At 41.1% G+C, this 27,009-nt stretch overlaps 1 protein-coding gene across 1 annotated transcript in view; it reads right to left on the bottom strand.

The window, feature by feature from the left end:
- The window catches only part of dph6 (diphthamine biosynthesis 6), a 228,992-nt gene that overhangs the window by 180,175 nt on the left and 21,808 nt on the right, over positions 1 to 27,009 (bottom strand). Inside the window, exon 4 of the mRNA XM_067456290.1 lies at positions 4,176 to 4,249. Within this exon, the coding sequence (XP_067312391.1) occupies positions 4,176 to 4,249 (74 nt within the window). The remainder of the gene's footprint in view (positions 1 to 4,175; positions 4,250 to 27,009) is intronic.

Here is a 27,009-nt window from a genome sequence, read left to right as displayed (position 1 = left end):
TATAAAATCAATGGAAGTCTATGTAATGTCCTCACTAATATAGTGAAACAATTTTAAGTTGAAATTAAAAAAATATTTCCTGGAAAAATACTCTCCCCGAGATGCACAGAGAAAGTAAAAAATTTTTTTTTTACTTTTTACAAAGGAAAAAGACTAAAATAGTAACTCACAGTGACTTGGGTAAATTACTTTAATCTGATTACTGGTTTGGAAACTGTAACGCGTTGTTGGAAAAAAGTAGTCAGATTAGAGTAACGCGTTATTAAATAATTAAGTTACTGGCATCACTGCACTTCAAGGGTTCATTAGTTAACATGAACTAAAGCATTTAATAATCTTTTTTTAATGTTAATTTCAATATTTACTAATGCATTATTAAAATATTTTTAACAATAGTTAATGTACTGTGAACTGGCATGAACAAACCATGAAAAGCTGTATTTTACGTTAAGAGAGATTACGTCTTTGCGTAAAACGGAAGCACCAAGAAGGACTGCCTCGAAATTCATCGATGTTCATGTCCCGTACTAGTGCTGTTGCCTTCAATCAAATAGTGACTGTAGAGACGCGGTGTGGTTTTGTAGATTACCAGTCGTACTGAAACATTTTATTATTAAATCGTTTTTATTGGTTTTTCATACTGAAACATTTTTACAGAGAGCCTTGATCTATATATAAGGCGCTCCGGATTATAAGGCGCACTGGCGTTTTTTGAGAAAATTAAAGGCTTTTAAAGCTCCACTGTGTGATATTTTCCCCCATCTAGCGGTGTAAAGGTTTATGACCATCCAGTGAATAATAGTTTCTGTTCCTCTCAATCTTGATTTCGTTTTAACTCCTACGGTGGCTGATTTAGTCCAAGATTAACACGGCAATCCCCCTCTTCACATTCGACACGGTGCCATCGAGTGTTAAAACGCGAAAGGCGAAGCTTGAATTTACGGGTATGTCCCTCTTTGGCTACTGTACTTTCAAGATGGAGGAGCAACATGGCGACCGGCATTCGAACCCCTCACCCGTATGTGTTTTCAATGGCATATTATAAACTTACCAGAATACTTTATTACTTGAAAGTAGTAAATATACATTAATGAGCACATATATTTTTGAAAGAACTAAGTGTTTTTAGCTAAGAGTAAACTAAAAAAGTTAAACAGTGTAGCTTTAAGTGCGCCTTATAGTGCGGAAAATACGGTAAACTCCTAACACCTCATTATCAGTCGTTGAGTTCAGCTTGAGGAATATAGAGGGAAATGAGACCACAACTGAACATCTGAAGAGAGCCAAGCGGCCAGCCATCTCGTCACCAACTATGGCGGTAGATTTGTTGTGTTATTCCAAACAAATATATTTTTATCAACAAAGAAATGTAAAGTGATTCACAAAAAAACTATAGAATGAGATCCACAAATATATGCAGGAGTTTCACAAAAATGTATTAGATTCACAAATAAATACAATGACATTTGTGAAGAAAAAAAAATCCACACATATATTTTTGTGTCACAAACACACAACTCTGCCTTGCGTAAGTTGCATTCATTTGTGAATCGCTTCTTCTGCATTTGTGGATCTCTGCTTGCATTTGTTAATCGCAGCACAGCGCGTGGACTCACACAAATCCACAAATAGGTAGACTGATCTATATAGATTTATATAGTAGGGGTTGAGCGAGTAGACATTTATGTGATGAAAGTCGAGTCGAGTCGACTAGTCGCTGAGGACGTCATTAATGAACAAATAAGCTTAAGTTAAGCTTAATTATATTTCTGCTCGTTCTGAATAATATACAGATAAAGTAGCACGATAAAGATCACATGTATATGAATGCATTAGTGAGTGATTGTGTGTGAATTAATTCTACCTGCCAGCATCTCTCTCCTAATAGTGAAGCTGTGAGTTTTAGTTATCAAGAAATATATGCTAGAACTTTTCAGTTTAAGCTATTTTATTGATAAATCACAGAACTGTGCTGACATGACATTTCTGCGCTACTGAATGGTTTTGTGTGAGGCGCACGCGATCTCCGCGTGATGTGCGATCGGATGCGCGTGTTGCATTGCAGCATGCATCCGTTTAGCGCGGTGATTAACTCACGTGTACAATAAGTGTGCATCCTCCCGATCTATTTTGAGCAACCAGATGGTAATCAAACATGTCTTGTGGAGAGCTCACGGAGTATGCATTTATTTGTCATTTTTAACTGTTGGAAACAGAGCCTGCGTGTCAGGAAATGGCTGTTTATCCTGTAGCGCCCTCTATAGGCCAGCGACTAGTCGACTTCAAGCTTAAAGCTACACTGTGTAACTTTTTAGTTTATTCTTAGCTAAAAACACTTCGTTCTTTCAAAAATATATGTGCTCATTAATGTATATTTACTTCTTTTAAGTAATAAAGTATTCTCGTAAGTTTATAATATGCCGTTGAAAACACATACGGGTGAGGGGTTCGACTGCCGGCCGCCATGTTGCTCCTCCATCTTGAAAGTACAGTAGCCAAAGAGGGACATACCCGTAAATTCAAGCTTCGCCTTTCGCGTTTAACACTCGATGGCACCGTGTCGAATGTGAAGAGGAGGATTGCCGTGTTAATCTTGGACTAAATCAGCCACCGTAGGAGTTAAATCAGAATTGAGAGGAACAGAAACTAATATTCACTGGATGGTCATAAACCTTTACACCGCTAGATGGGGGAAATATCACACAGTGGAGCTTTAAAGCGCCATAGCAGACTAGTCGATTAGTCGGTGCAACCCCAATTATATAGATATATAGATTTATACAGATCAGTGTTCGTAACTCTGTTTTCAGCGGCACTGGCCAAAACGTGATTGGTTTGAGCGAGAACGTGCTAAGATTGGTCAGCACGATTATCTGATTGGCTTAAGTAGATGGTGGGTGGAGTCTAACTTTTTGTGGATTTGTTTGAGTCTAGACGTTAGAAATGTTTCAAAATCCACGCGCTGTGCTGCGATTAAAGGGTTACTTCAGCGATTAGCATATGGCTTTGTATCAGTAGAAACCCTGGAGTATATTCAAATGATTGTGCTTTCCCCCTCATATCTCCCTGAGACAAGAGATTTATGCATTTTATTTCTGGAAAAATTCCTCCTATGATGCAAATTGACGATTTTTGCGTCATAGGAGGTATGTTTGCCCAGAGGCTAAAGACTACAGCCAGCAGAGGGAGCCATTTCCGCATGTTTTGAATCCACGCAAGGGGGATGGAGATCACACTCAGAGCTCAGCTCAGCTACAGGCACTCATTTAAACGGAGCTATGGTGAGCAATGTAAGTCTTTTAACTTCTCAAATTAATTTTTATGAAAGTTAAGCTTGCAAAGGCATGAACTGAAACGCGCCAGACTGAACTCGCGTTGTGAATGTATGCCGCGAGTGTAGTCGCGATTACCTCAGCTCTCATCACTCCTGCAGTCAGTGCTCAGTGCTGTGACACTCGCGCGGCGACTCACGCGTTATATTGAACACACACGTACAAGTTTTTAATTGTAGTTTCTTCTCTAACTCAGTAATCAAGTTGGTGGCGTTGGGAATGGCACAGGGCAGCGAAGCATTCTGGGAATTGTAGTCTTTCATCCCCATGAGACAAAAATACATTTTCTGTCTTTTCTCAGTCTAGAAGGCACCAAATTCAAAAATAATTTCACATTTCTACTACATTGATGACCCAGTTTAAATACAGATTCATCTTCCCAGCGCTGAAGTACCCCTTTAACAAATGCAAGCAGAGATCCACAAATGCAGAGGAAGCGATTCACAAATGAATGCAACTTACGCAAGGCAGAGTTGTGTGTTTGTGACACAAAAATATATGTGTGGATTTTTTTGTTATTCACAAATGTCATTGTATTTACTTGTGAATCTAATTCATTTTTGTGAAACTCCTGCATATATTTGTGGATCTCATTCTATTGATTTGTGAATTTATTAATTTTTTGTGAATCGCTTTACATTTATTTGTTTGGAATAACGCAACAAATCTACCCCCATACCCGACTGGTGTTATTTATTTAAATATCATCCAAAATGATGTGGTGGAGCTGCATGTTAGAGTCTCACACAAGTCTTTGGCATATTGGCTTACTGTAAATTACTCCGGGACAATGCAATTTGTTATGTGTGAGAAAGGGAAAGGAGAAACAAGAGCTCCACTTACACATTTTCCACACGTACTCTCTGGTAGTCCGACAGAATGGCCCCGACAGACACGGCCTCCACAAGCATCTCCTCCTGAACAACCAGAGGATGAGGAAAGAGAGGATGAGGAAAGAGAGTCAGAGATCTGAGATGACGAGCAAGGAGCTGCAGGTTCAAACCTCACATCCAGCGATGCCTTAAAGAGGACCTATTATAACTAGGGGTGTAACGGTACACAAATCTGACGGTACCGTACGTACCTCGGTTTTTAAGTCACAGTTCGGTACGATTTCGGTACAGCAGTTTTACAAAATGGCTTTTTATTTATTTTTATTCAACAGTGGTATATATATATATATACTGAAAAAAAAATGTGTCTGTCCCTAAATTAATTCAAATATAACTAAGTTTCTTAAATATACCGCTGTAAACTATATAGAGTCATTACTTGTGTAGTGAGTCAAAGCTACACATTGTAATATTAAAGGTTAACAACAGAGCCCAACTATTAGCCTCAATTCAGTTATTATTCACCGAACCGAAAGCCATGTACCTAAACCGTTCGGTACGAATACGTGTATCGTTACACCCCTAATTATAACCAATTTTCACAAGATGTAATATAAGTCTCAGGTGTGCCCAGAATGTGTGTGTGATGTTTCAGCTCAAAAATCTCCACAGATCATGTATATCATGTTGTAAATGCCCACTGTTGAGTGAAAGGAAAAATATGCTGTTTTCATGCATGTCTCTTTAAATGCAAATAAGCTACTGGTCCGCCCCCTACACAGAAGAGGGCGGAGCCTGTACAGCTCATGCCTCAGATACTCTACCAAAAACACGTGTGGTTTTGATGATCATCTTTAGCATGCGCACAGAAAGCTGTGTGTCAGACGGAGCGTCCCGTGAGTATCAAACTATGTCCTCTTTCATATTTTATTGCGCTTAACCTGTCAAACACACACAAGGTTATGATAAAAACACACAGTTCACTTAAAAAAAATCATAAAGAAATGGCATGCATGTATTTAAGTGTAATATACAGTACCTACTACTATATCTGCAGGTAATATGAATCAAACAACAAGAGAACAACAGAAAATCACTCACTGCTCTCGACTGAATAACTTTAGCTTTAATAAGCACACTTTTTTTACTTGAAAAACATGAAGGACTGTGCTGTTTATGCTAATAAGGCTGAGTCTGTCAGAAGTCGTGGGTGGGGTTTATCATAATAAGGCAGAGTCTGTCAGAATTCATGGGTGGGGTCTATCATAATAGGGCAGGGTCTGTCAGTATGCATGGGTGGGGTCTATCACAATAGGGCAGAGTCTGTCAGAATTCATGGGCGGGGTCTATCACAATAGGGCGGAGTCTGTCAGAATTCATGGGCGGGGTCTATCATAATAGAGCGGAGACTAGCAGCAGTTGTGGGCGGAGTCTACGTTAATAGGGCAGAGTCTGTCAGCAGTTGTGGGCGGAGTCTACGTTAATAGGGCAGAGTCTGTCAGCAGTTGTGGGCGGAGTCTACGTTAATAGGGCAGTCTGTCAGCAGCTGTGGGCGGAGTCTACATTAATAGGGCAGAGTCTGTCAGCAGCCGTGGGCGGAGTCTACATTAATAGGGCAGAGTCTCTCAGCAGTTGTGGGCGGAGTCTACATTAATAGGGCAGAGTCTGTCAGCAGCCGTGGGCGGAGTCTACATTAATAGGGAAGAGTCTGTCAGCAGCCTTGGGCGGAGTCTACATTAATAGGGCAGAGTCTGTCAGCAGCCGTGGGTGGAGTCTACATTAATAGGGCAGAGTCTGTCAGCAGCCGTGGGTGGAGTCTACATTAATAGGGCAGAGTCTGTCAGCAGCCGTGGGCGGAGTCTACATTAATAGGGCAGAGTCTGTCGGCAGCCGTGGGCGGAGTCTACATTAATAGGGCAGAGTCTGTCAGCAGCCGTGGGTGGAGTCTACATTAATAGGGCCGAGTCTGTCAGGTGCCGTGGGCGGAGTCTACATTAATAGGGCAGAGTCTGTCGGCAGCCGTGGGTGGAGTCTACATTAATAGGGCAGAGTCTGTCAGGTGCCGTGGGCGGAGTCTACATTAATAGGGCAGAGTCTGTCAGCAGCCGTGGGCGGAGTCTACATTAATAGGGCAGAGTCTGTCAGGTGCCGTGGGCGGAGTCTACATTAATAGGGCAGAGTCTGTCAGCAGCCGTGGGCGGAGTCTACATTAATAGGGCAGAGTCTGTCAGCAGCCGTGGGCGGAGTCTACATTAATAGGGCAGAGTCTGTCAGGTGCCGTGGGCGGAGTCTACATTAATAGGGCAGAGTCTGTCAGGTGCCGTGGGCGGAGTCTACATTAATAGGGCAGAGCCTGTCAGGTGCCGTGGGCGGAGTCTACATTAATAGGGCAGAGTCTGTCAGGTGCCGTGGGCGGAGTCTACATTAATAGGGCAGAGTCTGTCAGCAGCCGTGGGCGGAGTCTACATTAATAGGGCAGAGTCTGTCAGCAGCCGTGGGCGGAGTCTACATTAATAGGGCAGAGTCTGTCAGGTGCCGTGGGCGGAGTCTACATTAATAGGGCAGAGTCTGTCAGGTGCCGTGGGCGGAGTCTACATTAATAGGGCAGAGTCTGTCAGGTGCCGTGGGCGGAGTCTACATTAATAGGGCAGAGTCTGTCAGCAGCCGTGGGCGGAGTCTACATTAATAGGGCAGAGTCTGTCAGGTGCCGTGGGCGGAGTCTACATTAATAGGGCAGAGTCTGTCAGCAGCCGTGGGCGGAGTCTACATTAATAGGGCAGAGTCTGTCAGGTGCCGTGGGCGGAGTCTACATTAATAGGGCAGAGTCTGTCAGCAGCCATGGGCGGAGTCTTCATTAATAGGGCAGAGTCTGTCAGCAGCCGTGGGCGGAGTCTACATTAATAGGGCAGAGTCTGTCAGGTGCCGTGGGCGGAGTCTACATTAATAGGGCAGAGTCTGTCAGCAGCCGTGGGCGGAGTCTACATTAATAGGGCAGAGTCTGTCAGGTGCCGTGGGCGGAGTCTACATTAATAGGGCAGAGTCTGTCAGCAGCCGTGGGCGGAGTCTACATTAATAGGGCAGAGTCTGTCAGCAGCCGTGGGCGGAGTCTACATTAATAGGGCAGAGTCTGTCAGGTGCCGTGGGCGGAGTCTACATTAATAGGGCAGAGTCTGTCAGCAGCCGTGGGCGGAGTCTACATTAATAGGGCAGAGTCTGTCAGGTGCCGTGGGCGGAGTCTACATTAATAGGGCAGAGTCTGTCAGCAGCCGTGGGCGGAGTCTACATTAATAGGGCAGAGTCTGTCAGGTGCCGTGGGCGGAGTCTACATTAATAGGGCAGAGTCTGTCAGCAGCCGTGGGCGGAGTCTACATTAATAGGGCAGAGTCTGTCAGGTGCCGTGGGCGGAGTCTACATTAATAGGGCAGAGTCTGTCAGCAGCCGTGGGCGGAGTCTACATTAATAGGGCAGAGTCTGTCAGGTGCCGTGGGCGGAGTCTACATTAATAGGGCAGAGTCTGTCAGCAGCCGTGGGCGGAGTCTACATTAATAGGGCAGAGTCTGTCAGGTGCCGTGGGCGGAGTCTACATTAATAGGGCAGAGTCTGTCAGCAGCCGTGCTACATTAGGGACTTTAAGCCACAGCCACTAATGGAACGGCAACAGCGACCGGAAATAAACTTTTAACTGCCGTAGCCAAAGAACGCAAAAATCACTAAGCAACAATAAAGAGACGGCGTAATGGTTCATTTAACATAATTTGACCAAATATAAAGAAACATGTAATTTAAAAAGCAAGGAAATGGTTGCTGAACTGGAATGCCCTAAGCCCTTGATCACTTGGAATCCACTATGGAGTTGATTTATTATTTATTTTTTTCCTTTATGAAATTGTTTAATGCAGCATTCTATATATATATATATGGATGTGTTTGGGTTGTTTTAAATGTATTTAAAAATATCACAGAATTGTTTGTGATGGGGTAAATGAAACGCAATATGTGTGGTGACGTCACAGTCGCGTTGCATTGTGGTATATGAAGCTGCCTGAAGTGTACATATGAAGTAGACTCACTCACTCGGTCAAAATCGAGGGTCTGTCCATATAAACTTCCCTTTTCCACTTCACGAAGTGGAACGCACTTCAAAATGGCGGCGGGGATTCCTCCGAGGGGAAGTGCTTAGGGAAGTTTGCAAGTGCGATTCTAAAAGTGGAGTGGAACGCAGCACGTCTGTCAGAATTCATGGGTGGGGTCTATCAGCAGTCGTGGGCGGAGTCTACGTTAATAGGGCCGAGTCTGTCAGCAGCCATGGGCGGGGTTTAAGTTAATAGGGCGGAGTCTGTCAACAGTCGTGGGCAGGGCCTAAGCATATGTGATGTCACAAAAGCTAGAATCTGCAAACTGCTTATTCTGAGACATCTGAATGCCATCTGAATCCCATTCAATGCGAGTAACTCGTGCAGAGTGGTCAAACTTCAGACTGAAAGCAGGGTAACGTCACTGCTGGAGCGCTGTCAGATGCTCATGCCTTTGGCAAACCAAGATAAGGCCTATCGCTTTCCATCATCACTAAACAAGATTGAGCAAACTACATTAGGCAGAAAACACAAACAAATTACAAGAGCTTTAGGCTAGACTCTTTATCTAGCACTGGGACTGTTAGCGTGCGTGTGTGTGTGCATGTGTGTGTGTGCGTGTGTGTGTGTGTGTGTGTGTGAGAGAGAGAGATCAGAGTCTCTCGTTCAGCCATTCCCATGAGGCAAACGAACAGCAACCCCACTCCGACTAAACACGAACCGCTGAAATAAACCCTTTTACTCATAAACACAGGAGAACTTCTGACCAATCTTCATGCAGCTCTTTTCCACAGACGTCCGACTGAATCCATTCTGAAGTCAGACAAAGCTTTACATGAGGATGTTCAGTCATTGTTCATTACAATAAAGCATGTACAGCCATGTTGATGCCCGTAAGACCTTCGTTCATCTTCTGAACACAAATGAAGATATTTCTGATGAAATCCGAGAGCTCTCTGACCCCTCCAAAGATAGCAGTTTAATTAACACTTTCAAGGTCAAGAAAGGCAGTAAAAATGGTTAAAATTGTCCATGTAACTCCAGTGATTCAACCTTAATGTTATGGAGCCACAAGAATACACAAGACGCAAAAAAAAAACTTAATTCTGTCTGTCTGTCGCTGTCGACGCAGTAAATACAGTGCAGCACTACAGTTACATCAAAACTACGCAAGAACGCCGGCTTACCATTGGCCAATGCTGATCATGTGATCACGACGGATACATATGATGATGACCAACATGAACTGCGTCTGCCTTTCTGGGCCTTTAAAGTGTTCATTACATTGCCGTCTATGGAGGAGTCAGAGAGCTCTCGGATTTCCTCAGAAATACCTTCATTTGTGTTCAGAAGATGAAGGAAGGTCTGAGGGGTTTGGAGCGACATGAGGGAGAACTAACCCTATAAGACTCAATCGACTGCTAACAATATCTCACCACAAATGCGAGCAGCACAGACTTTTATTGCATGCTCTTAAGATCTCATGCTCATTAAAAAAAAGGTGTATCAATGCAGACAACATGATTTCTCCAATTATGAGACGTAAATGTGATCTGGCTTCTTTTACTTATTTTTAGATGACCTCAATGCCACACAAAAAAAAAACAGAAGAGTAAAATATCAGATAGATGTTTTCTGCAAACTGACTGAATGTAAATTCATATTTTATCTTGGAGGAAGGTTGCATACAGTCATATTTCCTATCCGTGGATTGAGATGGAGAGTCATGGTACGGCTGTGGCCACAAACACAGAAAAATCTTTGGAAAACCGTTCACGGCGGCTGAGAGTGAAGGCCGACACGAGGCCGTCCTGGAGACCAGAGTACTGCAGGAGTAAAGCACACACATCAGCAGGATCATGAATCGATGCAGCAAGAAAACAAGAGCACCGCTATGAATAATCCCACACTGCAAAAAATGCTCTTCTTACTCAGTATTTTTGTCTTGTTTCTAGTCCAAACATCTAAAAATTCTTACATTAAGAAACATTTACTAGACAAGCAAAAGTAATTGTCTTGTTTTAGGAAAAATAACTCAAAATGAAGAGAGTTTTTGCTTAAAATAAGATAAATAATCTGCCAATGGGGTGAGAAAAATAATCTTAATTCAAACAGAAAACAAGATTATTTTTCTCACCCCATTGGCAGATTATTTATCTTATTTTAAGAAAATAAAATAATATAATAAAATCTTTTGTTTTAAGAAAAGATTCTGCAACAACAACAAAAAAATATAATAATTTATTCTTGTTTGTCTACAAAACAAAAATGACAACATAGATGTTTGGAACAAGGGTTATTCATCCAAAACTTACCTAAAATAAAATAAATATGTGAAAAAAGTGTATATGTACGTGTAAAATATACACACCAATCATACAAAACATTATGACCAGTGAAGTGAATAACACTGATGATCTCTTCATCACGGCTCCTGTTAGTGGGTGGGATATATTAGGCAGCAAGTGAACATTTAGTCCTCAGAGTTGATGTGTGTGAAGCAGGAGAAATGGGCAAGCGTAAGGATTTGAGCGAGTTTGGCCAGATTGTGACGGCTAGACGACTGGGTCAGAGCATCAGAACTGGACCACGGAGCAATGGAAGAAGGTGGCCTGGTCTGAGGAATCACGTGTTCTTTTATATCACGTGGATGGCCGGGTGTGTGTGTGTGTGTGTGTGGCTTACCTGGGGAACACATGGCCCCAGGATGCACTATGGGAAGAAGGCGAGCCGGCGGAGGCAGTGTGATGCTTTGGCCAATGTTCTGCTGGGAAACCTTGGGTCCTCCATCCATGTGGATGTTACTTTGACACGCTCCACCTACCTAAGCATTGCTGAGACCATGTTCAGCCTTTGATGGAAACGGTATTCTGGTGGCTGTGGCTCTTCCAGCAGGATAATGCTCCTGACACAAAGCACAAATGCTTCAGGAATGGTTTGAGGAGCTCAACAACCAGTTTGAGGCGTCGACTCGGCCTCCAGATTCCCCAGATCTCAATCCAATCGAGCATCTGTGGGATGAGCTGAACAAACAAGTCCGATCCATGGAGGCCCAACCTTGCAACTTACAGGACTTAAAGAATCTGCTGCTAACATCTTGGTGCCAGATACCACGGCACACCTTCAGGGGTCAGTGGAGTCCATGCCTCGACGGGTCAGCAAAAGGGGGAGCATCACAATATTAGGAAGGTGCTCATAATGTTATGCCTGATTGTGTACACTATAACAGTATCTCAATGATACTAAAATAGCAGAGTCTGGGTCGATACCAGGGCGAGTAAACGATTACATTTTTTACGCAGCTTAAAAACACAAAGCGCAGAGCAAACAGGATCCTGGTTTGATTCTGACTGCAATGTAAATGTCATGTGGCCAGTAATCAAATAAGCGGCTCTGCGTTCCTCCACACAGGTAAAGCTCGCTTCTATTAGCTCTGGCATCGATCGCCGGCGTCCCAGGACTGACCCCAGAGGTCATCATTTATGTATTAAGCAGGTTTAAAGGTATCCATTTCTTTTTATGTTCTTTTTCAGCAGTAATGTGGAAGTAATCAGAGACGGGTTTGATTTTTTTTGCGCTCCTGACACCTCGAGCGATCGATCGGCCCCGGTCCTGTGGCCCCAGAACTCCACCTGGACACCTGCAGCTCCACGGAAGGATAAAAGCCGGAGCTGAGGAGGAAGAGAGAAAACAAGAGCGTGTTTGCAGGGCCTGATGGAGGCGGCCCTCTCGGGTCCGGCCCGTCTGCTGATGTCGATAATGGAGAGGGGCCCCGCGAGGCCCTTAAAGAGCGGCTTTAGCTCCGCCTCTCATTTGAGTGAGAATCTCATGAGCCAGTGAAGGAGCATCTGGCCTTAGTAATCATCACAGTCGACCCTCTACACACGGCAAAAAATGCTCTTCTCACTCAGTATTTTTGTCTTGTTTCTAGTCCAAACATCTAAAAATTCTTACATTAAGAAACATTTACTAGACAAGCAAAAGTAATTGTCTTGTTTTGGGGAAAATAACTCAAAATGAAGAGAGTTTTTGCTTAAAATAAGATAAATAATCTGCCAATGGGATGAGAAAAATAATCTTAATTCAAACAGAAAACAAGATTATTTTTCTCACCCCATTGGCAGATTATTTATCTTATTTTAAGAAAATAAAATAATATAATAAAATCTTTTGTTTTAAGAAAAGATTCTGCAACAACAACAAAAAAATATAATAATTTATTCTTGTTTGTCTACAAAACAAAAATGACAACATAGATGTTTGGAACAAGGGTTATTAATCCAAAACTTACCTAAAATAAAATAAATATGTGAAAAAAGTGTATATGTACGTGTAAAATATACACACCAATCATACAAAACATGACCAGTGAAGTGAATAACACTGATGATGAGTGAACATCATTTTGAGTTATTTTTCCCCAAAGCAAGACAATAATTTGTAAATGTCTAGTAAATGTTTCTTAATGTAAGAATGTTTAGATGTTTGGACTAGAAACAAGATAAAAAAACTGAGTATGAAAAGCATTTTTTGCAGTGAAGAGCATCGTTTCATTCGTTTGTTGATAAGAGGCGATCTGGCACTCGTGTCCGCTGTTATCAGTGACGCAGATTTCTCTTGCATACGGCAGTCTTCACACAGACGAGCGCTTTAATCTAACGCTTAACGCCGCTGCGGAGATTTTCACATTTTTCTGGTAAAATCAGGAAACAAAATGCACAAAAACTGTCCCTGCTCGATGTACGACGTGATGATATTCGGTTTCGATGTCAATTCAATTTATCCAACCCCATTTAAAGTACAATGTACTGTCAATGCCCTCTTTTGGACATTCATTATTAAGAAGGTAATCTTGGGCCTCCTTACTGCTGCTATTCATGCCATCCGTCGCCTTTTTGTCACCTCTGAAACACGGCTTAGTTTTAATATTATTTTTCCATGCTGGAAAATGACTATTGCAGTTTATAACACAGCAGGTAGACAGCATATTGAACACTGTGTGTGTGTGTGTGTGTGTGTGTGTGTGTGTGTGTGTGTGTGTGTGTGTGTGTGTGTGTGTATATATATATAGTATAAAGATCGCTAATTTGTTGTGTATTCTTAGTGGCGAACGCAAAGCATTTTGGGAATCCGCGGCACAAACGGGCGCCAGACTCATTTGCATGGAGGAAGAACGCAGTGTTCAACTGTGTTATAAACTGCAATAGTCATTTAATAATAATAGTCAATAGTCATTCATTCGTAATAAAGTAATACAACCTATAATATACAAATGTATATATATACATATATATATATATATATATATATATATATATATATATATATATATATATAAATATAAGCTGTACAATTTTACAAAGACATTGCCCAATTATGTGTAATGTTAGACTGGATAAGCCCAGCCTGATCCACCAGCGATTTGATTTCGCCTGGCAACGCAGTCTGGAAATATGTACATTAATTACTATTGTTTCTGAACCAATCACAGACTGGCTTATCCAGCTGGTGCGCTATTGGCGGGTTTAACACGACAGATAGAGAAACGATGGGATTTGAACTATGCCCGTTGATCACGCCTCTTGTGCTCTGATTGGTTGAAGGACTATCCAATCGTGTACGGACTCATTTGAACTATGCCCGTTGATCACACCTCTTGTGCTCTGATTGGTTGAAGGACTATCCAATCGTGTACGGACTCATTTGAACTATGCCCGTTGATCACACCTCTTGTGCTCTGATTGGTTGAAGGACTATCCAATCGTGTACGGACTCATTTGAACTATGCCCGTTGATCACACCTCTTGTGCTCTGATTGGTTGAAGGACTATCCAATCGCGTACGGACTCATTTGAACTATGCCCGTTGATCACACCTCTTGTGCTCTGATTGGTTGAAGGACTATCCAATCGTGTACGGACTCATTTGAACTATGCCCGTTGATCCCACCTCGTGCTCTGATTGGTTGAAGGACTATCCAATCGCGTACAGACTCATTTGAACTATGCCCGTTGATCACGCCTCTTGTGCTCTGATTGGTTGAAGGACTATCCAATCGCGTACGGACTCATTTGAACTATGCCCGTTGATCACACCTCTTGTGCTCTGATTGGTTGAAGGACTATCCAATCGTGTACAGACTCATTTGAACTATGCCCGTTGATCACGCCTCTTGTGCTCTGATTGGTTGAAGGACTATCCAATCGCGTACGGACTCATTTGAACTATGCCCGTTGATCACGCCTCTTGTGCTCTGATTGGTTGAAGGACTATCCAAACGCGTACGGACTCATTTGAACTATGCCCGTTGATCCCACCTCGTGCTCTGATTGGTTGAAGGACTATCCAATCGTGTACGGACTCATTTGAACTATGCCCGTTGATCACGCCTCTTGTGGTCTGATTGGTTGAAGGACTATCCAATCGCGTACGGACTCATTTGAACGATGCCCGTTGATCACGCCTCTTGTGGTCTGATTGGTTGAAGGACTATCCAATCGCGTACGGACTCATTTGAACTATGCCCGTTGATCACGCCTCTTGTGGTCTGATTGGTTGAAGGACTATCCAATTGCGTATGGACTCATTTGAACTATGCCCGTTGATCACGCCTCTTGTGCTCTGATTGGTTGAAGGACTAACCAATCGTGTACGGACTCATTTGAACTATGCCCGTTAATCACGCCTCTTGTGCTCTGATTGGTTGAAGGACTATCCAATCATGTACGGACTCATTTGAACTATGCCCGTTGATCACGCCTCTTGTGCTCTGATTGGTTGAAGGACTATCCAATCGCGTACGGACTCATTTGAACTATGCCCGTTGATCACGCCTCTTGTGCTCTGATTGGTTGAAGGACTATCCAATCGTGTACGGACTCATTTGAACTATGCCCGTTGATCACGCCTCGTGCTCTGATTGGTTGAAGGACTATCCAATCGTGTACGGACTCATTTGAACTATGCCCGTTGATCTCGCCTCTTGTGGTCTGATTGGTTGAAGGACTAACCAATCGCGTACGGACTCATTTGAACTATGCCCGTTGATCATGCCTCGTGCTCTGATTGGTTGAAGGACTAACCAATCGCGTACGGACTCATTTGAACTTTGCCCGTTGATCACGCCTCTTGTGCTCTGATTGGTTGAAGGAATATCCAATCGCGTACGGACTCATTTGAACTATGCCCGTTGATCATGCCTCGAGCTCTGATTGGTTGAAGGACTAACCAATCGCGTACGGACTCATTTGAACTATGCCCGTTGATCACGCCTCTTGTGCTCTGATTGGTTGAAGGACTATCCAATCGCGTACGGACTCATTTGAACTATGCCCGTTGATCACGCCTCTTGTGCTCTGATTGGTTGAAGGACTATCCAATAGCGCACGGACTCATTTGAACTATGCCCGTTGATCACGCCTCTTGTGCTCTGATTGGTTGAAGGACTATCCAATCGCGTACGGACTCATTTGAACTATGCCCCTTGATCACGCCTCTTGTGCTCTGATTGGTTGAAGGACTATCCAATAGCGTACGGACTCATTTGAACTATGCCCGTTGATCACGCCTCTTGTGCTCTGATTGGTTGAAGGACTATCCAATCGCGTACGGACTCATTTGAACTATGCCCGTTGATCATGCCTCGTGCTCTGATTGGTTGAAGGACTATCCAATCGCGTACGGACTCATTTGAACTATGCCCGTTGATCACGCCTCTTGTGCTCTGATTGGTTGAAGGACTATCCAATCGCGTACGGACTCATTTGAACTATGCCCCTTGATCACGCCTCTTGTGCTCTGATTGGTTGAAGGACTATCCAATCGCGTACGGACTCATTTGAACTATGCCCGTTGATCCCACCTCGTGCTCTGATTGGTTGAAGGACTATCCAATCGTGTACGGACTCATTTGAACTATGCCCGTTGATCACGCCTCTTGTGCTCTGATTGGTTGAAGGACTATCCAATCGTGTACGGACTCATTTGAACTATGCCCGTTGATCACGCCTCGTGCTCTGATTGGTTGAAGGACTATCCAATCGCGTACGGACTCATTTGAACTATGCCCGTTGATCACGCCTCTTGTGCTCTGATTGGTTGAAGGACTATCCAATCGCGTACGGACTCATTTGAACTATGCCCGTTGATCACGCCTCTTGTGCTCTGATTGGTTGAAGGACTATCCAATCGCGTACGGACTCATTTGAACTATGCCCGTTGATCACGCCTCTTGTGCTCTGATTGGTTGAAGGACTATCCAATCGCGTACGGACTCATTTGAACTATGCCCGTTGATCCCGCCTCTTGTGCTCTGATTGGTTGAAGGACTATCCAATCGCGTACGGACTCATTTGAACTATGCCCGTTGATCACGCCTCTTGTGGTCTGATTGGTTGAAGGACTATCCAATCGCGTACGGACTCATTTGAACTATGCCCGTTGATCACGCCTCTTGTGCTCTGATTGGTTGAAGGACTATCCAATCGCGTACGGACTCATTTGAACTATGCCCGTTGATCACGCCTCTTGTGGTCTGATTGGTTGAAGGACTATCCAATCGCGTACGGACTCATTTGAACTATGCCCCTTGATCACGCCTCTTGTGTAGTAGAAAATACAGAGCAGACTCCTCAGACTAAAGTTCAATCTTAAATTGAGCTTGGTCTGGTGATAGCCAGACAAGTGTAATGTATGTATATATATATGAATACAGGTTAATTAAGCATTAGATGATATGATATTATGATAATCAAGCAAATATGTAATGACAGAACTTTAGTAATTATAACTAAAACTGTTGCTAACCATGTATGAATGCATATTTGTCATTTAACTTTGGACTGGTGGTGGTGCTTAATTGTTGTTTTTTCTGTAAAAAAAACTAGATAATAGTAATATAATAATAATAAGATAATAGTAGTAAAATTAATATTATTATTATCTTGGTGAATATTATAATAAAATTAAGCATGTTGACAGCATTTGCTCGAACAGATATGTTGAAATCAAAACAGGCACAGGAAAAGATGAGCACCAGCCAATGAGATTGCCCTTTTCGCATTAGCTCCGCCCAGTACCGGACAAAAACAGCATATCTTCTGCTTATTCTTAGAAGCTGAATAATTCTGAATGAATTCTGGTATTTTGACAGGAAAATACAACAAAGAATATTAACATGTAGCGCGTCAATTTGTGTGTGGTATGCAAGACTCTCTCGTGTGTGTGTGTGTGTGTGTGTGTGTGTGTGTGTGTGTGTGTGTGTGTGTGTGTGTGTGTGTGTGTGTGTGGTAGGTTTAGGGGTAGGGGCAGTGTAAGGGATAAAAAAAATACAGTTTGTACAGTATAAAAACCATTACGCCTAAGAAATGTCCCCATATGTCACAAAAACAAACGTGTGTGTGTGTGTGTGTGTGTGTGTGTGTGTGTGTGTGTGTGTGTGTGTGTGTGTGTGTGTGTGTGTGTGTGTAACTGGCTCAGTAAAGAGTAAAGCGCCGGCGAGTTGTGTGCCTTCACACTTGAGCTTTCGGTACGTCGTCAGATGAGCTGAAAAACTCTCACGGGTTCAGCGAGTGAAAATGTATCTCAACTAACCCATCCTAACTTATTCTTAATTATTCTTAAAACACACACACAGGCGAGTACGATATAAGAATGTATTTGGCAATGGCAAATGATAGATATTTAGTCGCCCAGAGTGAACATTTCCTCGTATATGTGAGTGTTTTACTCACACTGTAGAGGGTTGACAGTGTGTGTTCATTTCAGGGCCGGGCATCGACAAGAGCTTCCGGATTCAACGCATGGGTTACGCTTTAGATTTAGCTTTATTAACCCAGACTAATACACACCGAAACCGTTCAATAACTGACGTGAACACACAGTCGTCCTGTAGCGTGCACATGAAGGCAGAACGGAGTGATATTTTATTGTTCGTCATTATATTTCACAGTGTCGATATCTGTCTTGTGTTTTCTGCCTTTAAATCTGCCGGTGTTCTTCACAGATCTTGAAAGCACTGCTGTGTGTTTGATGTGTGGAGATTTCATCTATTCTATTATTCTCAAAAACATCATCAATATATTTGGGTATCACTGTAAACACACAAAAAACACTCACTTCTAATAAAAAAAAAATATCTGTATGCAAAAACAGTTCAGGAATTTCCATACATATCATGCCATTTAAATGGAAAAATCCAGGAGATTTATTATTTTTTTCCTTTTCATCAAAAAAAAAAAAGTCTAGTTGAACTTCTAGAAATCCTAAGGGCACTAAAATATGTTTTGTGTTGGCCAATATTCTAATATTAGATAGATTTCATTCTTCCATGTTTTAATTTAAACAGCAAAGCTTTGATGTACAGCACTGTGTGACAAAAGGTTAGTTTTTGATTAAAATATGATTAAAAGATAAATTAATGCCTTCATTTGATTGCCAAAAAAATTAAAATGCACAACGCAAAATTTCTGAAAAAAAAAAAAAAAAATCAGAAATATAAAATAACGAATAAATAGATTAATTCAATTAATTAGACATGCTCTTTGATTATGAAAATTTCATTAAACCAATTAAATGGAGTCCAGAAAAATTATATCCAGAAAAATTGTAACAGGATTTGGAAAAAACTGAATTTGGGAGGAAAAGAAGGATTTCCCAGGAATGAAATAACAATCAAGAATAAATTGTTATTTTTATGAGTTCAAAAATTTTTAATTGAATTAAACTATTAAAATGGAACCCAGAAAACTTTTACATTTATAATTGTAGTTAAAATGTTTTATGATTTAATGTAACTAAATGATTTTTGATGATTAGAATTTAAATTAACCATTAAAATGGAGTCTTAAAAAAAAAAGAACAAAAAAATTAAATAAAACACAATATGGGAGAAAATAAATGCATTTCATAGGTCACTACATAAAGCTATTTAAATATTACAAATAGCAAATCTAATCTGCTCGTATCTCCACAAAATATAACTATATTATTAACTATACATCTGCTAAATGAAGGCATGAAGATATTATAAATGTTATCATAGAGTTTGATTAAAGCTGCTTTGAAACTGTGCTGAAAACACACACACACACACACACACACACACACACAATCATGGTCTCATCTCACATGTCATCATACGATATCAGCGCTGCATACAGAGATACATAAAGCCTTCCTACTGATAATAATGCAGAAGAAAACAACATGTTCTTTTGATTTCTGAAGAGGAGAAACTTCACATGTGCAGCTATAGATGGCACTATTGCACCATCACACACACACACACACACACACACACACTGAAAGGCACACCTAACACACAGACGCTCCTTTATGCTCAAGTGTCATTTGCTCAGAAGATAACATCTAATTAAGTCAAAGTGCTGGATGAATCTTTTAAAACATCACACTTCCCAAACAGAACACACTTCTGATGCTCCGGTACCGGAGATTTAACAGCTCATTATCACACACTTCCTGTCACCCCAAATCAAACCGCAGGCTTCTGACGCACACACACACACACACACACACACACACCTTTTTGATATCCTGAAATAATTTGGATGGACAAAGAAACTTTTTATTTTTGGCTAATTTTGCCAGCATCAAAATGAATGCATCATTTTTTTATCCTTCTTGATGATCTGATGCTGGAAACAAAACAACACCATTGGTGGCATAACGCCCATAACGAGATAAATAAAATAATGTAATTATGCACAATAATACGGTTTCATAATTATAAAAGTGCAGAGATCATTAATATGTCTTTTTCCGCAGCATGTCAGGATTGTTTATCTGATCATAACTCCAGTAATCAGTGTAATATTCCTCCAGTGTAAATCATCTGTTCTCTGTGTGAATATATAGTAAAGTGTGATTTATTCCTGTGATCAAAGCTGAATTTATCATCAATGAGTCCTTGATGAATAAAATATTTTATTTTTATATAAATTATTTTATATTAATATACATTATATTATAAAAATTATTATTCCAGACAGCAAATTTTGAATCGTAGTGTATACAAAGAGTTTTTTTGTCAATAAACAGTGCCGTATATCTGATTGAAACGCTTCGCAAACAAGAACAAATGTAGGGGCGGGGCTTGATTGTGTCTGTGGGGATTTGATTGGATGGTTCCGGTTTGCTATTGGCTGATCTCATGTGAGTGACAGGTGGCTCCGCCCTCATCACCAGAAATGGTGTTATTCTGGGGGACTCTCCATAGGTGTAATGGTTTTTATACTCACTAACCCTACCCCAAACCTACCCATCACACACACACACACACACACACACACACACGTCTGGTTCACAATCTTTGTGGGGACTCTCCATAGACGTAATGTTTTTTATACTATACGAACTGTCCATTCGATCCCCCACACTGCCCCCAAACCCACCCATCACACACACACACACACACACACACACACACACACACACACACCTACCCTAAACCTAACCATAACAAAAAACTACAGGCATTTTTAAGTAAGAATAAAAAAAAACCTGTTCAGTGTGTTTGAAGCTTATGGCTTAAATTTGGCTTATGAAGACACAGGAAGTGTTTGCATTGTAATGTCCTTATAAACATCTGTGTCCGTATGAAGTAAACTCTAAGAACACACACACACACACACCCAGCATCAGGAGTGAATGTACGGGCCTGATGTCCCACGGGGTGCTGACCTGTGACCTCTTGACCCCTGACATCAGCAGTTAGAGTACAGGCTGTGTGAGTGAGCCGATCAGGAGCATGACATTTACTGGAGAACCTCACGGAGTCACGTGGAGTTTGGACAACTCTGCTGAATACAATAATAATAACAGAGCAAACGTAGCACAACACACGACAGTGTGTGTGTGTGTGTGTGTGTGTGTGTGTGTTTGTTTTTATTACATAGTGGGGTCCTCAACACGTTTGCACACTCACATAGTGGGGACCAAAAACATAGTGGGGACCAAATCGCCGGTCCCCACAATGTTTTGCTTGTAATCGGCTCAGGAGGCGGTGCTGATATGCCTACTGCAGTTTTTTTTAATGATCCCCTCCATGAACAAAAACCGGACTTTTGTGTATGAGTGTGTGTGGCTGCACTGCTCTACAGCGCCCCTGTAGCCTGGTCGCGGAACTGCACCTATGCACACAGATATGACGTAATACATGAAGGTACACATTTTTTCAACTGCTCATGCGCGAATCGCTTAATTAAACGACAAAAAACTCTTTAAACAGTGTCTGCCAACGGGGAAAGTACATTCGTACAGGTAATTAACCTACTTGTAAATATTAAATTACATAATTCAATAAATAAACATCACAAATTCGAATTATTTTTAAGAATGTTGATGCAATGGAGTTTTCTAATGAGATTAATTAACGTTAACGTTTTTTATCAGAATCATAATATTGAATGTGTCGAATGAACTATTGATAAATTAAAACTTCACATCATTATACAATTTGAAGTGTTTACATGTGCATGTTACTGCGTATTGTAAGTGTTATAAACTGCGGCGTGTTGGGAGATTGTGAGACCGCGTGACATCGCTGAATTACTGGAACCAGAGGACCGACGAGGAGACACCCCTCGCTGCAGCCTGTAGCACGATGACGTTGCTGGATCAGATCCAATACGTACTGGATGGTGGATCGTTATGGCAACGTCATTCATTCCGATCTCTGGGTTAATTTATAATGCGTATGCGCTAGTCTTGACATGTATGATCATTATTGTATATAGATGATGTTCTAAACTGTGTAGTTGTAGTACTGATAAATAGTATTAAGTAATTATTGATGAATAAATCATCTTTTCATAAATGTGATGCCTAAATTACATAGTTTCGCTGTACATGCATGCAAAACAGTTACAATTTTATATTCTGATCATACTTGCTGTTGAGTGGAAGGAAAAATGAGTCAAGTAATTGTCTCTGTAATTTTAATCCTCAAGGTACAATGCAACACGATCTGTAAAGAGCTTAAAATACCAGTAGCCTACACATTCAAGGGAAAATGCAAAACGTGTGTCCTGATGAGCATGTTATTAATCATTATTTTTGCGCGAGCGGTTTGAGTATTTATCTATCCAGCAAAACTCTCCTGTGCATTCAATGATGTCCCCAAAACTCTACTGCGCATGCGTATATGACGTCATCCAATTGTGAATGAAACCACCGCGCATGCGCGTCCAGTACGCGTTGGATCTGATCCAGTACGTCATCGTGCTTCAGGCTGCAGCGAGGACTTCTTGCCGACGAGAGACGGCCTATTGAAATGAGACCGAGAAGAATAAAACCATTAAAAGAAGCGGAAGATCATGTTCTCCGTGGCATCGACAAGACCGACGCACTGGAGGCCAAACACATAAACGATTATAAAGGTAACTGTTAGGTTTGTAAAGAACTTTGTTGTTGTGACTGGATTGTGATTAGAAGTACGGCGCTCCCAACATGGCCCGGGAAATATAAATATATATAATGGCCATGAATAGGAAATCTTCCACCAATTAATTATGAATCTGCTATTTCTTATTTTTGTTACCATGATGATAACTTATAGCAGAGCCTAGTATTGCTAGCAGGACTCGTTTCTTATTGGTAACATGAGTGTTAAATATAAAGTTAATAACATATGTTTTAACTATGATTTAAGTGGTTTAAAAATACTAAATAAGTAACCATGATTATTTTATGGAATTTGGGTCCATTGGAATATAAAGAATATTGTTTGTTTCAGCAGTTTAAATTGCTCTTTGTGATTGTAGCTGTAATTAATGAAAGAAATAAGCATGCGTTGTGAAAGCATGTTGAATACATTGGTTAAACAGTTTAACTTAAACTATTACAAAGCTTAAAAGTTGTTTACATTTTACTTACCATAAATGTATTAGTTACATGTCTGCAAGGAATTCAATTGTCTCTCTCTCTCCCACTCCCCCCTTTTTCCAGGTTTTGGAGTGTTTGCCTTAATTCTTTTTATTAAAGGAGATTTTGTTGTCGAATATAGGGGAGAAACGATCACCTTAATTGAAGCTGAACAAAGAAGAGAGGCCAATCATGACACTTTTTTTATGTTTGACTTCATCTGGCAGAACAAGAAGTGGAGGTAGGGTTTTTTGTTTTGTTTTTTGTTTGTTTGTTTAATGAATACACTTTAAAATATACAGTAAAAAAAGTTTATTTCATTTTGTTCACATTTAAATTTGTCTTGCTGTGGTTTATTAGACAAAATGATTATTTTTTGTTTCCTGAAGCATTGATGGTACTCATGAGGATGGCTCCCTTGGCCGCCTTATATATGATGATCACATAAACCCAAATTGTACAATGAAAAGGATTATCGTTGAGGGAAAACCTTGTTTGTGCCTATTCGCTGCAAGAGATATCATTCCTGGAGAGGAACTCGCATATGACTATGGAGGAAGTCACTGGCCTTGGAGAAAGGTTTGGCAAAATTTGACAACTTTTATAATTTGTACAGTAGAGGAAATGGATAAAGTATATAAATAAACAACTAGAACAATGCTCTATATTTTTGTTGACCTCCATACATTATCCCAAATGTTTCCAACTATGTTTGAAACCAAAGAAATTCTAATTCAAATAAGAAATTTTAGCCATTGTAGTGGTGTCATTGCATATATATAAAATTTATGACGTTTCTTTGCGGGTATGGCATTGTTAACAGGTGATGCAATGACACCACTACAATAATTTTTTTTTTTTTTTTTTTTTTTTTTTTGGTGATAAATGTATGTGAGGGAATAAAAGCCTTTAAAATTGCTTAAAATACATATATAATAGCAATGAAGCAATAATAATTTTGGTTTAAATCAAGTATCAAAGCATTGTTTTATGGTTTTCAAGTTTGAATCAAGTTGTATGGTTTTATTAAACAAAAATGTCAAAATATGTAATATTTAAAAAATACTGACTAAACAACAATTAATTCAAATGTTCACTTGATCATTAACATTTGGCCATTTCTGTACAACAGAATTGCTACGGCTACTGTCACTACCTGAACAAGAATATGTGGCCGTCAAAACATGCAAACTTCAATGAACAGAATATTTAGTAAGATAATATAGTGTTCTGTGTTAGTGTAGGTTTACTTTAATTTATCTTTTATTTAATGGAATAGTGGACTTAGTGAATTCACAATAGCACTTTGCTAAAGTAAGAGTTTAAAATGGTTTAAATGCATAGTGCAGCCGTAGAAAAGCAGTTTAATGTGTTTCATGGATTCTCATCCATAGAATGCACCACTTTGGGTATTTTGCCAGTTAATCAACAGTTAAACAAGTAATCATATATTTTTTTAAATCAAGTACTCCTTAATGTAATCATGGAATCATGACACCCCTTATGTAAGCCATTCAAACCCTTTGGTACACACACTTCACAGGTTTGGCATGGTGGGGACCTTGTCTAATAAGTAAAGACTTGTAACTATTTTTTATATAACTTTATTACAGCCTCCATGCAAGGAAGATGACAACATGACAGCCATAGAGAACTGCTCTGAGGATTCTGTAACTACTGCAGGCACTTCACGATTCACAGCTGAGGTATGTGTATTTATTATCTGTCTGTGCCCCTTTATCTGTCTGTGCCTCTTTATCTGTCTGTCTGTGTCTGTACCTCTTTATCTGTCTGTGCCTCTATATCTGTCTGTCTCTGCCTGTGCCTCTATATCTGTCTGTGACTATATCTGTCTGTGCCTCTTTATCTGTCTGTCTCTGTCTGTGCCTCTTTATCTGTCTGTTTCTGTCTGTGCCTCTTTATCTGTCTTTGCCTCTTTATCTGTCTTTATCTGTCTGTGCCTCTTTATCTGTCTGTGCCTCTTTATCTGTCTGTCTCTGTCTGTGCCTCTTTATCTGTCTGTGCCTCTTTATCTGTCTGTCTCTGTCTGTGCCTCTTTATCTGTCTGTGCCTCTTTATCTGTCTGTCTGTGTCTGTGCCTCTTTATTTGTCTGTGCCTCTTTTTTTGTCTGTGCCTCTTTATCTGCCTGTGCCTCTTTATCTGTCTGTCTCTGTCTGTGCCTCTTTATCTGTCTGTGCCTCTTTATCTGTCTGTGCCTCTTTATCTGTCTGTCTCTGTCTGTGCCTCTTTATCTGTCTGTGCCTCTTTATCTGTCTGTGCCTCTTTATCTGTCTGTCTCTGTCTGTGCCTCTTTATCTGTCTGTGCCTCTTTATCTGCATGTGCCTCTTTATCTGTCTGTGCCTCTATATCTGTCTGTGCCTCTATATCTGTCTGTGCCTCTTTATCTGTCTGTGCCTCTTTATCTGTCTGTATCTGTCTGTGCCTCTTTATCTGTCTGTGCCTCTATATCTGTCTGTCTCTGTCTGTGCCTCTTTATCTGTCTGTGCCTCTTTATCTGTCTGTGCCTCTTTATCTGTCTGTGCCTCTTTATCTGTCTGTCTCTGTCTGTGCCTCTTTATCTGTCTGTGCCTCTATATCTGCATGTGCCTCTATATCTGTCTGTGCCTCTATATCTGTCTGTCTCTGTCTGTGCCTCTTTATCTGTCTGTGTCTCTATATCTGCATGTGCCTCTATATCTGTCTGTGCCTCTATCTGTCTGTGCCTCTTTATCTGTCTGTCTCTGTCTGTGCCTCTTTATCTGTCTGTCTCTGTCTGTGCCTCTTTATCTGTCTGTGTCTCTATCTGCATGTGCCTCTATATCTGTCTGTGCCTCTATCTGTCTGTGCCTCTATCTGTCTGTGCCTCTTTATCTGTCTGTGCCTCTATATCTGTCTGTGCCTCTTTATCTGTCTGTCTATTAATTTCTTATATTTGGTTTTGACATTGGAAAGTCTTACACACTGTTTCCAGTGTAATGTGCATTGTGGGGTCCTTTAGTTTTATGAAAGCCATTCAAACCCTTTGGTACACACACTTCACAGGTTTGGCATGGTGGGGACCTTGTCTAATAAGTAAAGACTTGTAACTATTTTTTATATAACTTTATTACAGCCTCCATGCAAGGATGATGACAACAGGACAGCCATAGAGAACTGCTCTGAGGATTCTGTAACTACTGCAAGCACTTCACGATTCACAGCTGAGGTATGTGTTTTTATTATCTGTCTGTGCCTCTTTATCTGTCTGTACCTCTTTATCTGTCTGTCTCTGTCTGTGCCTCTTTATCTGTCTGTGCCTCTTTATCTGTCTGTCTGTGTCTGTGCCTCTTTATCTGTCTGTGCCTCTTTATCTGTCTGTGCCTCTATATCTGTCTGTCTCTGTCTGTGTCTCTTTATCTGTCTGTGCTTGTATATCTGTCTGTCTCTGTCTGTGCCTCTTTATCTGTCTGTGCCTCTTTATCTCTCTGTGCCTCTATATCTGTCTGTCTCTGTCTGTGCCTCTTTATCTGTCTGTCTGTGTCTGTGCCTCTTTATCTGTCTGTGCCTCTTTATCTGTCTGTCTGTGTCTGTGCCTCTTTATCTGTCTGTGCCTCTTTATCTGTCTGTCTGTGTCTGTGCCTCTTTATCTGTCTGTGCCTCTTTATCTGTCTGTCTCTGTCTGTGCCTCTTTATCTGTCTGTGCCTCTTTATCTGTCTGTGCCTCTTTATCTGTCTGTGCCTCTTTATCTGTCTGTCTGTGTCTGTGCCTCTTTATCTGTCTGTGCCTCTTTATCTGTCTGTCTCTGTCTGTGCCTCTTTATCTGTCTGTGCCTCTATATCTGCATGTGCCTCTATATCTGTCTGTGCCTCTTTATCTGTCTGTCTGTGCCTCTTTATCTGTCTGTGTCTC

Source organism: Pseudorasbora parva, chromosome 10 (genome assembly GCF_024679245.1).
Source record: "Pseudorasbora parva isolate DD20220531a chromosome 10, ASM2467924v1, whole genome shotgun sequence".
Lineage (NCBI taxonomy): Eukaryota > Metazoa > Chordata > Actinopteri > Cypriniformes > Gobionidae > Pseudorasbora > Pseudorasbora parva.
Note: the sequence above shows the minus strand (reverse complement) of the source record. Positions and strands in the feature narration are given on the sequence as shown.